Source organism: Panthera tigris, chromosome C2 (genome assembly GCF_018350195.1).
Source record: "Panthera tigris isolate Pti1 chromosome C2, P.tigris_Pti1_mat1.1, whole genome shotgun sequence".
Lineage (NCBI taxonomy): Eukaryota > Metazoa > Chordata > Mammalia > Carnivora > Felidae > Panthera > Panthera tigris.
In genome coordinates, this window is record NC_056668.1 from 12,461,061 (window position 1) to 12,475,984 (window position 14,924).

The 14,924-nt window shown below is 40.1% G+C and overlaps 1 protein-coding gene across 4 annotated transcripts in view; it reads left to right on the forward strand.

Moving 5' to 3' along the window:
- The window catches only part of SYNJ1 (synaptojanin 1), a 91,471-nt gene that overhangs the window by 49,514 nt on the left and 27,033 nt on the right, over positions 1–14,924 (forward strand). For all 4 annotated transcript variants that reach the window (XM_042956962.1, XM_042956964.1, XM_042956963.1 and 1 more), the window contains 8 exons: positions 1,135–1,326; positions 3,320–3,404; positions 8,219–8,359; positions 8,636–8,828; positions 9,106–9,264; positions 10,667–10,823; positions 11,438–11,555; positions 11,656–11,871. In XM_042956962.1, coding sequence (XP_042812896.1) covers positions 1,135–1,326; positions 3,320–3,404; positions 8,219–8,359; positions 8,636–8,828; positions 9,106–9,264; positions 10,667–10,823; positions 11,438–11,555; positions 11,656–11,871 — 1,261 coding nt within the window. The remainder of the gene's footprint in view (positions 1–1,134; positions 1,327–3,319; positions 3,405–8,218; positions 8,360–8,635; positions 8,829–9,105; positions 9,265–10,666; positions 10,824–11,437; positions 11,556–11,655; positions 11,872–14,924) is intronic.

Genomic DNA, 14,924 nt, shown 5'->3' on the forward strand with positions numbered 1-14,924 from the left:
TTTTAGATTGAGGTCCTATTAAGGTTCTAGCCACGTTAAGTGCCGAAAATTTAATCAAAGAGAAGTGTGATTGAGAAGGAAGCTAGATGGTGGTCAAAAAGTATGCATGTAAGAGACTGAGGGTCCAAATGTATTGAGCATTCATTTAACAGTGATGCGTCGAGCACCTACTGTGTCCCAGACACTGTTCTAGTCACCGGAGATAATGTAGTAAGCAAAAGAGACCACCATTTCTGTCCTCAGGAGCTTCCGTTCTTGAGAGGGGAGACAGACAGTTACGGGATAAGTAAATAAACACAGAGTTTGTAAATGGTGACAAATGCTATAGAGAAAAATAAAACGAGGAAAGGATGTGGAAGGTTAGGGACAGAATGCAAATTCTAATAAGATGGTCAGGAAAAGCCTCACTGGGATGAGGTGAGGGAAGAAGGTCTCGGGTTTTGGAAACGGTCCGTGCAGAGGCCTTGTGGGAGCAGGCTGGCATCCTAGGGAGACAGCAGGGAGTCAGCAGCTGAGCAGCGAGTGAACAGAGAAGAGGTAGCAGATGAGGGCAGAATGGCAATGTGGATTGTGTCAGGCCTTGCAGGCCATTGTTGCGGACTTCGGCCTCTGTCTGCGTGAGTTGGGAGGGATCTCATAGTGACTTCACTCTCTGACATCTCGTTATCGTCCATAATTAGTATTTTTGTCCGGGAGCCATTCCTTCTCAAACCACCTGTCAGTAGTTAGAAGCTTAAATGTAAATGTTCTTAAATCTTTTTGTTTGGAAATAAGATTTATATTTTCGCCAGCCTTCGAACTAAAGTTATACGAAAGTCAATTGCTATGTCCCTACAAATGTATAATCTCTAGTTTTGTACATTATAAGATGATGTACCCCTTCATGGAAAAAGAACCGTTCTGCATGCTTTATGTTGCCGCAATAATTTTTACTTTGGCTATTGTATCAAGTGCCCGTTGTTTTCAAAAATTGTGTCGGTTACTTGCATCGTGCTGGACTGTGCATGTATCTTATGCTTGTTTATGCTGCTGCTGCTAATTGTACTTGCCCTGCTTCGTTTCTCAGGTATAAAAATCGATTTCTAAAAGTGGTTTCCTGCAGCTAAAACTCTGTGCTGTTTTGGTTTTGATTAGCATCTTCCAAAGTACTAAAGAGCATGTGTGAGAATTTCTACAAGTATTCAAAGCCCAAGAAAATTCGGGTATGTGTTGGAACCTGGAACGTGAATGGTGGGAAGCAGTTTCGCAGCATAGCTTTTAAGAATCAGACACTCACCGACTGGCTTCTCGACGCGCCCAAGTTAGCTGGCATCCAGGAGTTTCAAGGTTTGCTTTTTGTAACAGGGATTCCCCTAATAAATCCTGTGACTTATTAATCTATCAAACAAATGTAACACTTCATAATATGCCTTATTCTCAAAAAGAAACTTGGCTTTATAAGGATGAAGGCCAGACCTTTAAAGGTAACTACACAAGGAAGAAAAACTAGTTCTGTTTTTATTCTTTTAAACTGACGCACAGCAAGCTTATTTTGTGAGTGATAATTTTTTAAACCTAGTACATTCCATTTTTCAAATCTAGTTCTCTGTTTAACTAAACAGATAAGAAATATTTAGGGTAGATTAAGAAAAATCTTTCAAAACTTGTTGTAACACGTGTTGGCACTTGATAATTTAGCGGTACTGATTTTTCCTTATAAAACCTTGGTCGTCATTCAGCCGCCAAGCTCTTAACAGCCCGGACCAAGCACTGAGCTGATGATGCTTTTAAGATTTTAATTAGGATTATGAATGTGGGCCGCCTTCTTTTTTTGTTTAAAGTCACTTTGAATTCCTTTCTAAAATAGTACACATCTAGCATGTATCACGAATAAAAGCGAAGTGCAGGGGTACCTGGGTGACCCAGTCAGTTAAGCATCTTGACTCTTGATTTCAGCCCGGGTCATGATCTCATGGTTTGTGAGCCCACGTCGAGCTCTGCCCGGTCAGTGCTGTCTTCTCTCTCGTTCTCAAAAATAAATAAACTTAAAAAAAAAAAAGTGCATAGGAAAAAATGTGAGATGCAGATTTTCTTTTTTTAGTTATCTCTAATCAGTCACATCTTAAACCCTAAGGTTTTCCCCAGACTTTTATTGAAACGATCTTTTTCACTTACATTGAACCTACCTTGAAATTATAGTTGTTGTTGTAGTAGTGATAATATTAGAGGAGCAGCTAACACTACGGTTCTCCAAGTGCTTTACATCTATTCATTTATTTCCTATAACAGACCTACTGCACAGATACTGTTATTATTCCAATTCCACAGATGAGGAAACCGAGTCACAGTAAGGGAGGCAACCTGCCCAGGCTCACGCAGCCTGGTTGGTAATGGCAAGTCAGGATTTGAACTCAAGGCAGTTTGGCTCCAGCATGACTGGGTCACACTGCGGCTTGTCTGGGAATTTGGGCAAGTTGCTCAGGTTCTCCAAAGCCTCAGTCTCTTGTCTGTACTAAAGGGTAAAAATAATCTGTCTTCTAAAGTGCGTGGTAAGCGAGTTGATGCATGTATAGTCCTTGCACGTAATAGCAGTCAATAAATATTTTTGTTATTTTTCTCAGTCTAATGCTATTTATAGGCCCTTTCTAGCTACTTCTCCTTTCTGAGTCCTCGGCCACCCAAGTCCCCCTGAGCCACTTATCTCAAGTAGCTTCTGTTCTCTTTTCGTCCTTGTCTATTAGGAGAGAGCTAATGGCTGGAACAGAGGGGTACATCTTAACCCCTGGATCTCTTTTAATTTTCTTGGATTCTTCCACGTAGGACATAGTAAAAAGGTCAAGCCTCTAGTTTTCAAATTTGAATGTGAAAATTCCTGTGTGTTACCTTTTGATTGGAGATGATTTCTCAGTCACTTTGTGCCTTTTCTGAAGAATCCCTTTACTCCCCCTTTTATTCTCTTCAGCTTTTGCAAAGTGGCTTGCTTCTCTGATGCCCACTCCCCCTGACTTTTATTCTCTTCAGCTTTTGCAAAGTGGCTTGCTTCTCTCATGCCCATATGCAGTTTAGCAAGAGTTCTTTCAAAACGATTTCTGAAAGGACTCAAGGATCTTCAGAAATAACAGTCTTAAAGAAGAAAACTTAGGAGGCCTGAATGGAAGCTAAATTTAAAGTAATTTTGTCCCATTCGTTGGTTTTGCCTACAATTTGAAGTTGGTTAAACATAAAACACAGAAATGGACTTTATGAGGTCTGGCGTTGATCTTAGTTGGACTGGGTGGGGGCGGGTGCCGTTTGACTAAACCTATATTTTTAACAGTTTTTCTTGGATGCTTAATTGTAGATAAAAGAAGTAAGCCAACTGATATATTCGCAATTGGTTTTGAAGAAATGGTAGAGTTGAATGCTGGAAACATTGTGAATGCAAGGTAAGCCGGCAAGGTCATTTTCTAGTTGAGGGACATGGAAGGCAGATAACTAAGTAGTTGTTACAAAGATAGATTGGGATAATATATGTAAAGGTGCTTTTTAAACTGCAAAATAGAATTCTCAACCTCTCTGGTCTTAGGATCTTTCTACACTCTTAAAAATGTTGAAAATCTTAAAGAATTTTTGTTCATGTGGGTTATATCTCTAGATAGTACATTAGAAATTTAAAAATGAAAATTTCAAAACATTTAATTCTTTAAAAAACAATAAACCTATTACATGTTAGCATAAATAATACATTTTTTTCCTGAAAAGTAATTCTTTTCCAGAACAAAAATGTCCTGAGAAGGTTGGCTTTGAGTGTAGTTTTGCACATCTTTTCATTTCTGGCTTAAAACAACTGAATTCTCACATCTACTTCTGTATTAGTCAGTTACAATGTGTTGTTTTGCTTGAAGTAGATGAAGAAAATCACATAAATAACGTAGTTGGAAATGGAAAGAACTTTATAGCCTTTTGAGATAATTTCTTCTCTGATACTACACCAAAGCTCAACAAACAGTTCCTTAAAGTTTAGTTCAGGAATCTGGACTAACCTTATGGAATCTGAAACCATAGCAATGAACTATTTGTGCTCTGTTATACAAGAATTCATTGGTCTATTTTTTTATCCTTGCATGATTTTGAAACATCATGTATTGGTCATTTTGAAAATATTAGTTCACTGAGTTATGTCGATCTTCCAAATCTTGGCACATTTCATTATATCAATGCATGATATTGATTAGCCTCATTACTGATCTCATCAGCAAATTCTTCAAATGTTTGGAAGCTATTAAGTTCTCAGTAGCAGATACACATTTTCCAAAATTTTCATTTTTGCTTGAAAAATGTAATCATTGGAAATAAATACTATTGGTTGTTTCCCTTAAAAGGCAGGTTCATTTAAAAAATGTTTGTCAGATAACCCAAGTCTGAAGAACCATAGTCTGTCTGTCATTAGTCCTTTCAAATAAAAATGGTTTTCCATGAAAAATGGTAGCAGTTCAGCTCTCTGCTCAAACAATCAAGTGCTTCTCCAAACATCACACTTCAATATGAAGCAGAATGGGCCTTGTGCATATTTCCTGTTCATCACAGATATGACTTAAGGATTGAACTTTGATCAGATTAATGACATTTAGAAAACGATTAATAACATTTCCTGCTTCAACAGAGATATTCTTATGTGAAATGGCATTTTTTTAACTGCAAGTACATGGCGGTAAAGACTAATGAATCATCCTAGTACAGTTCGGTGCCTGGATTCATGTGAAGACGTCAGCCATTTTACTCATTGTTACTTTTGCACCATCGTGCAAATATCCATCCACATCGTGAAAAAGGCAAAAAAAAGGTCTTAGTATTATAAAGATAGTTTTGACCTCATGGGTTTGGGGGAGTCCCAGAGGTGTTCCCAGACCACACTTTGAGAACTGCTGTTCTGAAGCCTTATTACAAATGCAAATTACTTAAATGGAACTTAAAGCTTAAGTGTTTTATTTTAAGAAAGTATGCTTGCTTTTAAAGTTGAACAATTGCCCATCTTTTGTGACATTTTTAAAAAGATTTTCAGAGTAAAATTATGAGCTGAAATAGTATGAGATAGTCATCAATCTTGCAAATGACATTTTTTTCCTTAGCTTTATTTTTTTTTAATTTTTTTTTAAATCTTTATTTATTTTTGAGAGAGAGACAGCATGTGAGCAGGGAGGAGCAGAGAGAGAGAGGGAGACACAGAATCTGAAGCAGGTTCCAGGCTCTGAGCTGTCAGCACAGAGCCCAACGTGGGGCTCAAACCCACGAACTGTGGGGGCGCCTGGGTGGCGCAGTCGGTTAAGCGTCCGACTTCAGCCAGGTCACGATCCCGCGGTCCGTGAGTTCGAGCCCCGCGTCAGGCTCTGGGCTGATGGCTCGGAGCCTGGAGCCTGTTTCTGATTCTGTGTCTCCCTCTCTCTCTGCCCCTCCCCCGTTCATGCTCTGTCTCTCTCTGTCCCGAAAAAAAAAAAAAAAAAAAAAAAACCACGAACTGTGAAATCACGACCCTCATGAGCCAAGGTCGGACACTTAACCAACCGAGCCACCCAGGCGCCCCTTTCCTTAGCTTTAAGTAAATAACATTCACTCAGGGAAGTAGAAAAGAAACGCAACTGCATTCATTTTGCTGATTTGAATCTCTTTCCTGAAAATACACATTCAGGTTTTAAAATAGAGCATACTCTTATTGTTCCTGGTACCAAATTGTTCCATTGATTATCTGTCTAGAGTTTAATCAAATTATTCCTTAGTAAACTGGTGATTATTCATTTCTTTAACCAGTATCTGTTGAGCACCTACTCGAGGTGCTAAAGATACATTAATGAATAAAACAAAAATCCCTACCTTCATGAACCTTCTATTCTAGCTGAAGAGACAGACGGTAAACAGTAATTGTAATATGTAAATTACCGGCATGCCTCGGAGATACTGTGGGTTCAGTTCCAGACCACTGCAGTCAAGCAGATATGGCAATAAATCTAGTCAAATGACTTTTTTGGCTTCTCCGTGCATACAAAAGTTAAGATTACCCTATACGGTAGTCTGTTAAGTATGCAATAATAACATTACGTGTAACAGACAATGTACACATCTTAAGTAAAAAGTACTTCGCTGCTAAAAAATGCTAATCATCATATGAGCTTCCGGCTGGTCATAATCATTGACCGCAGATCACTGTAACAAATATAATGAAAATGAAAAAGTGTGAAACATCATTAGAATTATCAGAATGTGACATGGAGACATGAAGTAAGCAAGTGCTGTTGGAAAAATGACACTGATAGGCCTGCTTGACACAGGGTTGCCACAGAGCCTCAATCTGTCAAAAACAGAGTATCTGGGAAGCATAAGCAAGCGAATCACAATAAGACAAGGTATGCTTGTATGCGGTGTGATAGAAGACGGTCAATGGACCGGGAAATAAACAGAGGTATAGGGCATCAGGCACGTGGAGTTGCGGGGCTGGGGGGTGGCCTGAATGAATGATCAGGGTAGGGTTCACTAGAAGATGACCTGAGAAGTAAGCTGGATAAGGAGATGAAAAGCCATCATTCTCTTTTCAGAATCCGAGTGGCGGTGGGGGGATTCTGGTAGGTAGAGAATCCATGTGCTGGCTTTGTATTTTGGAGGTGGTGTGGCGGTGTTAGATTAGATAAATGGGCGTGGTGTCATGTTCAGGCTTACCACTTATCGTGTGTGTGACCTGGAACTATGAGAGACACCCTTTGGCTCTCCTTTAGAGTTTCTTGGGGGTTCTTTGGAGGCTCAAACTTACTACACTGAAAATTTATAAAGACTTCAGCATTTACGCTACCTTCTTTGTATGAACTGTATTTCAGAGAAAATAGTTGAGAAAAATTCTTTATAGAGGAATTCTAACTTAACTACAAATGCCTATGGAATGCTGAGATTATAACATCAACATCACGCAACCCCTGATGAAATAATGGCAGTGATCGGTAGATGCTAAAACCTTAGAAGGATTAACGGGGGGACTTTTCATTGTAAAGACTTGATTAGAGGGGCACCTGGATGGCTCAGTTGGTTAAGCGTCCGACTTCGGCTTGGGTCATGATCTCACAGTTGGTGAGTTCAGGCCCCATGTCGGGCTTTGTGCTGACACCTAGGAGCCTGGAGCCTGTTCCAGATTCTGTGTCTCCCCCTCTCTCTCTGCCTCTCCCCCATTTGCACTCTCTCTCTCTCAAAAATAAATAAACATTAAAAAAAAAAAAAAAGAGTTGATTAGATTGTCACAGTCTGAACAGTGGATCCAGTGTCACAGCACAGAGATTATGTACTTCTGCTTTGATGCAAGTCTGACTGCACTAACCATGAGGTTATTTTTGCCAAAACAAATAAATAAATTTAAATGAGTTTCTTAAGCTTCTGCATTAACCAGTGTAAAGTAAATATGAGAGTTAGAGGGACAAGTGAAGATACTATGAAGACACATCCGTCAAATCCAGACTGTTGAACATTTTACGGCAAATGGCCCAACTTCTTTAAAAAATAAATAGTATTTGAAAGGGGATGAGGTGGGGAGGGTTGAGGGACTATTAAAGATTCAAGAGATATAACAAGCAAATGCAGTGTGTGGGCCCTATATGGATCCTCTTTTAAAGAAATCAACCACGAGAAGACATTTTTTTAGATAATTAGGGAAATTTAAATACAAACTGATAGTGTTAAGGAATTGTGTGATGATGGCATCGTGATTATGTGAAAATAAAAATGCCCATTACTTTAGATGATGTGTAGTGAAGTATGTGTGGGTGAAATGGCATGTGTCTTGGGATTTGGTTTAACATATTCTAGGTCCACGCATGCACACACACACACACACACACACACACACACACACAAAGTGGGGGAGGGGGTTGGAAGAAAAAAATGGCAAAATGTTGATAATTGTTGAAGCTAGGTAATAGGTAGAGGAAAAAGTACAGCTTGAGATTACTCAAATGGTGAGCACTCGTTTCATAAGTAAGCTCAGGTTTTCTTTGTGAAAGAGTAATAGACTTGGAAGTGTGGCGATCTTTTGGCTAAATTTCAGGTTTTTCTTTTTAAAGGAAACAAAAACAGCTTACGTAAAGATGTCAGTGTTGGTGTGGATTTCGGACTGTTGGGAGAATTACTAAATTTGGGTATATAAAGATGTAATTGACAGTTGTCTTGTAAAATAGGCTATTTTGTCCATATCTTTTAAAAAGATTCCCTTTGTAATGTTTTCTGGTAGCACAACAAACCAAAAGCTCTGGGCTGTGGAACTGCAGAAGACCATCTCCAGAGACAACAAGTATGTGCTGCTGGCTTCTGAGCAGTTGGTGGGCGTCTGCCTGTTTGTTTTTATCAGACCCCAACACGCTCCCTTCATCAGGTCAGTGAACAGGGCGCTGTGCGCAGGCTCTTTCCCACCCTCGAGTAGCCAGAAAAAGACCTGGAATGTGTGTTGCTTCAGGGAAACAATTACTCATGCATCTTGTTCTTAAATGTGTTTTTGATGAAAGAGTCACCAGTCATTCCGTCACACCGTCTCACAGCCTTGTCCTTGAACTACAGCTGTACGTTTGTGTCCTAGACCTTCCTAATGTCTTATGCGCACAGAACTGTGTTGGCAGCTCGGATCTTGGACTCAGAGTCCTTTGTTTTAAAGGGACGTTGCGGTCGACACCGTGAAGACCGGAATGGGAGGCGCCACTGGAAACAAGGGGGCCGTTGCGATACGGATGCTGCTGCATACAACCAGCCTCTGCTTCGTCTGTAGCCACTTTGCTGCGGGCCAGTCCCAAGTCAAAGAAAGAAACGAAGATTTTGTAGAAATAGCGCGAAAGTTGAGTTTTCCAATGGTGAGCTCATACTGCTTGTTCTTGAAGATGAAGCTACAAAGTGCACTTTAACTTGTTCCAAATTCTCTGTCAGCTTTTGAAAATTTAAGATACTTCTTAGAAACATCAACGGTTTTCACCTAAATAGATGCTTCATGTGTTCTTAGTCTGGGGTCACATAAACAGGGCCTGGCCGGCGGGGGCGGGGGAGCGGCGAGCATATCTGAGGCAAAGAAATAGTGGTAAAACATGTTTCATATTGACCGTTTAGATCTAAAATGCTTCTCCTTGCCTCCAGGGAAGGATGCTGTTTTCCCACGACTACGTATTTTGGTGTGGTGATTTCAACTATCGCATTGATCTCCCTAATGAAGAAGTTAAAGAGCTCATAAGACAGCAAAATTGGGATTCTCTTATAGCAGGAGATCAGCTTATCAATCAGAAAAATGCTGGACAGGTATACACATACTTAAGATACTTGCGTTGAGAAGAAGGGGATCTTTTGTTATGAAACATGCTTTCCTTAATCACAGTGTTGCCTTTTTTTTTTTTTAATTTTTTTAACGTTTATTTATTTTTTTGAGACAGAGAGAGACAGAGCATGAACGGGGGAGGGGCAGAGAGAGAGGGAGACACAGAATCGGAAGCAGGCTCCAGGCTCTGAGCCATCAGCCCAGAGCCCGACGCGGGGCTCGAACTCACGGACCGCGAGATCGTGACCTGAGCTGAAGTCGGACGCTTAACCGACTGAGCCACCCAGGCGCCCCTGTTGCCTTTTTTAAAATCCCTTGGAGTCTATACTTAACTACATATCTCAGGTTTAATAGATATAGAATTACCTTTCCTTAAAGACAGAAAAGAAAAAAGGAAGATTCATAATAACTCCCAGGAGGAAAAATATATTAAGTCTCTGTAAGACTCACTTTTTTTTTTTAATGTTTATTTATTTTTGAGAGAGAGAGATGAGATAGAGTGCAAGCAGGGGAGGGGTAGGAAGAGAGGAAGACACAGAATCTGAAGCAGGCCCAGAGCTGTTGGCACAGAGCCTGACGTGGGGCTCGAACTCAGGAACCGCAAGATCATGACCTGAGGTGAAGTCAGACGCTTAACTGACTGAGCCACCCAGGTGCCCCAAGACTCTCTTTCAAGTAGAAGAGAATACATTTTTGATTCTTTCTTTTTGAGTAATAGTGGATTTAGAATCTTAGTCTTCAAAGCTACTGTTTTTTTAATGTTTGTTTATTTTGCTAGAAAGTGAGAGAGAGAGAATGAGCAGGGGAGGGACAGAGAGAGAGGGAGACAGAATCCGAAGCAGGCTCCAGGCCCTGAGCTGTCCGCACAGAGCCCGACGTGGGGCTCGAACTCACAGACTGCAAGATCATGACTTGAGCCAAAGTCAGAAGCCCAACCGACTGAGCCACCCAGGCGCCCAATATTTTTTTTTAAGTAAGAGGTGATTAAGGCCACTTGATATCGTGTCTTCATGATCATCTGACTTAAATTCTAACACTTTGGGCCCCACTTCACATTTTAGGCCTTATTTCCTCATTTGAGAATAAGACATCAGACTACATATATGATTTCTAAAATCTGTCATAGTTTTGGTTTTTGTAGCTTAAAGGTCTGGTAGAGTTCCCTTATTCACATTTTTGTACTTGGCTTAATCAGAGGTCAAACAAGTGGCATGAACAAGTCCCAGGTTATTTTTTCTTACCATTTGTTCCATTCAGTTAGAAGTGTTCATCTGATGGACACAGATTTTGTGTGAATCTCCAGCATATAGTAGACATGTAGCGAATGGCTGCCTGAATGAAAACAGAACTTTTTTTCTAATAACTTACTTTGTATGTTTATTTTAGATTTTTAGAGGATTTTTAGAAGGAAAAGTTACCTTTGCTCCAACATACAAATACGATTTGTTTTCTGACGACTATGACACCAGTGAAAAGTGCCGCACCCCTGCGTGGACAGACCGTGTCCTCTGGAGAAGAAGGAAATGGCCTTTTGATAGATCAGGTTGGGAAATGGACTTCTTCATTTAAATGAGCTAATGCAAATTTTATGAGGAAGAAGGGAATGATATAAATATCAAGGGAGGAGGGCTGTTTTTTTTTAACAAAGGTTTGCTAGAATAGAATAAATAAAATTTAAATATAAAACAGTTTTTAAAATATTCTCAGACTTGCTTATAATAATTTAATTTTTTAGTGTATTTTCTTTCCATAATTCCATATAAAGAGAAGTGAGGAAATTTCATTTTTATGAAATTTCAATGAAAATTTCAATTGAGTGCTAACAAAGGTTTTTAATTTGAATAACCAATATGGTTTGTAAATATTATGAACTGCTGCTTGTCTGTTGAATTACTTATGAAACACTATTTGGCTTTTAAGTACTCTCAGAAATAAAGCCTTATCTTAATTTTTACTAAGTAAAGCATAAAGTGATAATTCAACCAAAACACCTTTCTAACTTAAAGGTATCTGGACTTCCCGCCGATTAACAAGTGTATCAGGGATCCCAGCCTCAGACAACTGAAGCCAGTAAAGCGAAGAAGCTTGCTCCTTGCTCCCCATGATCTGTCACGCGCCTGTGGTTTTATTTTTGTTTTTGTTTCATTCTGACTGCAGCTGAAGATTTAGATCTTCTCAATGCTAGTTTTCAAGATGGAAGCAAAATCCTCTACACGTGGACTCCTGGCACTTTGCTGCACTACGGAAGAGCCGAGCTAAAGACTTCTGACCACAGGTTTAAACGGTCTTGGTATTTCTAACCGTGCTTGAAATTTACTTGAAATCCATCCTTTAGTAAACATTTCTAACACATCCATCTCCCTTTATGCCTTAAGGCCTGTCGTTGCCCTGATTGATATAGATATATTTGAAGTTGAAGCCGAAGAGAGGCAGAACATTTATAAAGAGGTGATTGCAGTTCAAGGTCCACCAGATGGGACAGTATTGGTCTCAATCAAAAGTTCTGTCCCAGAAAATAATTTTTTCGATGATGCTTTGATCGATGAGCTTCTGCAGCAGTTCACAGATTTTGGTGAAGTTATACTCATAAGGTGAGTAAAATATTTATTGTCCAAAAGCAGCTCGTGACTCATAGATGTTTTCTACATTAGAAATTACCTTTCTATTGTTTGAACAGCATTTGAGTACAGTAGACCCTTGAATAATGTGGGAGTTAGGCACAGTGACCGCCATGCAGTCCACAATCCACTTAGAAGCTCTGAGTCCCCAAAGACTACCAATAGCCTACTGTTGACTGGAAGCCTTACCAATAATGGAAACCGTCAACTAACACATATCTTATGTGGTGTATGTCTTATATACTTACAATAAAGTCAGCTAGAGGAAGGACAATGGCGTTAAGGAAGTCATAAGCAAGAAGACATACATTTACGGTACTGTACTGTGTCGAGAAAAATCCACGTATAAGGTGACCTGTGCAGTTCAAACCTGTGTTGTCTGAGGGTCAACTGTATTTTTATTTCCAAATTACAGGAAAGTCATACTATAGAAATGTTATTTCAAAGAGTTCATAGGTTTTGAAACTGAATTACGTTTATAGAGTTTAAAGCTGAATAGTGAAAGTTTTTATGAACAATTGATGAACAAAAAATATGTGCACTTTGGGACGCCCGGGTGGCTTAGTCGGTTAAGCGTCTGACATCGGCTCAGGTCATGATCTCACAGTTGGTGAGTTCGAGCCCCACGTCGGGCTCCGTGCTGACAGCTCAGAGCCTGGATCCTGCTTCAAATTCTGTGTCTCCCTCTCTCTCTTCCCTTTCCCCATTCACACTCTGTCTCTCTGTGTGTCTCAAAACTGAATAAACATTAAAATTTTTTTTTAAAAAATGTGTGCACATTTAGGTGTGGTTATATATATCATACAATGTATAACAAAGCCCTATGGCAAAATGAAGCTGTGATCACTGTTTTATTTTATATATATATATATATATTTTTTTTTTTTTCAATGTTTACTTATTTTAGAGAGAGAGAAAGAGAATGAGAATGAGAATGAGCCAGGGGTGGAACAGACAGACAGGGAGACACAGAATCAGAAGCAGGCTCCAGGCTGAGCTGTCAGCACAGAGCCCGACACAGGGCTCAAACCCACAAACCGTGAGATCATGACCTGAGCCAATGGCGGATGCCCCACTGACTGAGCCACCCAGGCGCCCCACACTGTTTTATATTTTTAAGGAGAGTTAGGAGTAAAGCAGAGTGACTTTTCCTCCCTTAGTTTAAGAAATTTGATGTTTTAAGTAATTTTAAGTACATTTGATTTCCAACTAACAGAGAAGGCAGCACAATCCGATCAGTCAGGAGTCATCCAGTCCAGTCTTCGTTTCTGTTATTGACTTACCCATCTGCCTTTTGCAGAACCAGATGCTTCTTCCCTGGTTTAAAAAACATGTTCTTTTCCAAGTGTCCAGCAGTTCTGAAAGACTGCGTGTGTTTGAATTTCATACGGAAGGGACTTGACTCCCTTCTGTGCTTTGCATCTACTCAGTTAGGTATGTTTTGTAGATATTTGGTGGGCACATCTCTGTACTGGGTGGCCCAGTCCACAGATTGAAGATAGTGTGCTTCTGTAGAGCAAGAAGCATGCCGAAGAAACCTGGAGTCCTTTCAGAGAGGAAATGAGCAGATACAGAAGAAATTGCATTTATATTTCCCTCAGATCTTCTAACAAAGATCTACCCCAAACCTTGAAAACAAAACAAAAAAATTTCTAAAATCCTAAGGCATTCGGAAGGATATAGTGAAATCTCCAGGTTTACAGATGACAGAAAGCTTGGCCAAGTATAGAAAGCCAAGTTACCAGGAGCCTGATGTGGGCAGCCGAGGAGCAGGTAAGTGTCCTCGTGAGCAAATGCAAATTATGGAACTGGGCTAGAGAGAATAAAGGGTGAAGGACTCTGAGACAGGAAAAGGACCTGTCTTTGTAATTCAGTCTTGAAGCGGGGCGTCTGGGTGGCTCAGTCAGTTGAGCATCCGACTTCGGCTCAGGTCATGATCACACGGTCTGAGTTTGAGCCCTGTGTCCGTCTCTATGCTGACAGCTGGGAGCCTGGACCCTGCTTCGGATTCTGTATCTTCCTCACTCTCTGCCCCTCCCCCGCTCATGCTCTGTCTCCCTCTCTGTCAAAAAGCAATTAACATTAAAGAAAAAACAGTCTTGAGGAACTTGGTGTTAAATTGGAGCCAGAAGCTTTCCCCAAAGTGCTTGTCATCTTTAGAAAAAGTATTGGTAACGAAACAAGGTATTACCCTAACATTATAAAACCATGCATGCCTCCACAGGTGGAATATTCTGGTTGTCACACACCTTCAGGCAACCAAATTAGAATAGAAAAAGCAGACAATGGAAGTAAACAAGGAGAGGACTACTGTCGCCAGTAAGGCTAAATTGATCATTACCTTTTGTTCTAGAATAAGACTATGGTTTAGGAGTGACTGAAGTCCTTTATATGTAAATAAGACATTCCCTGGAAATGTGAGTGGGACAAATTTAGGTATTTATATTAATTGGGGGGAAAATCTAGAAGTTTTTACCCTAGTGGGTGAAAATAGGAAGAAAATGCAGCTTCTCAAAGACCTACATATACATATGTGTGTGTGTGTGTGTGTGTGTGTGTGTATATATATACATATATACATACATATATATATACACACACATATATATATATACACACACACATGGATATTGTATATACATGGATATTAAAACCAAAATCTCTTGTTAAACATTCATAAGGAACACATTGCTAATTAAGGGTAGGATCAAGAAATTAGCACTGCCATATGACCACAAATGCTTTGGTACCACTGTCAAAAAACAAACACAGTAGACCCCCCCCCCCCCGCCCCCTTATCCATGGTTTTGGTTACCTGAGGTCAGCTGTGGTCTGGAGGCAGATGACCCTCCTCCTGATGTAGCATCAGAAGGTCACTAGTAGCCTCATGTTACATGGCAGTGCCTACATCACTCACCTCACTTCATCTCATCACGCAGGCATTTTATCATCTCCCATCCTCACAAGATAAAGGGTGAGGACAGTACGATAAGATATTTTGAGAGAGAGACCACATTCACATAACT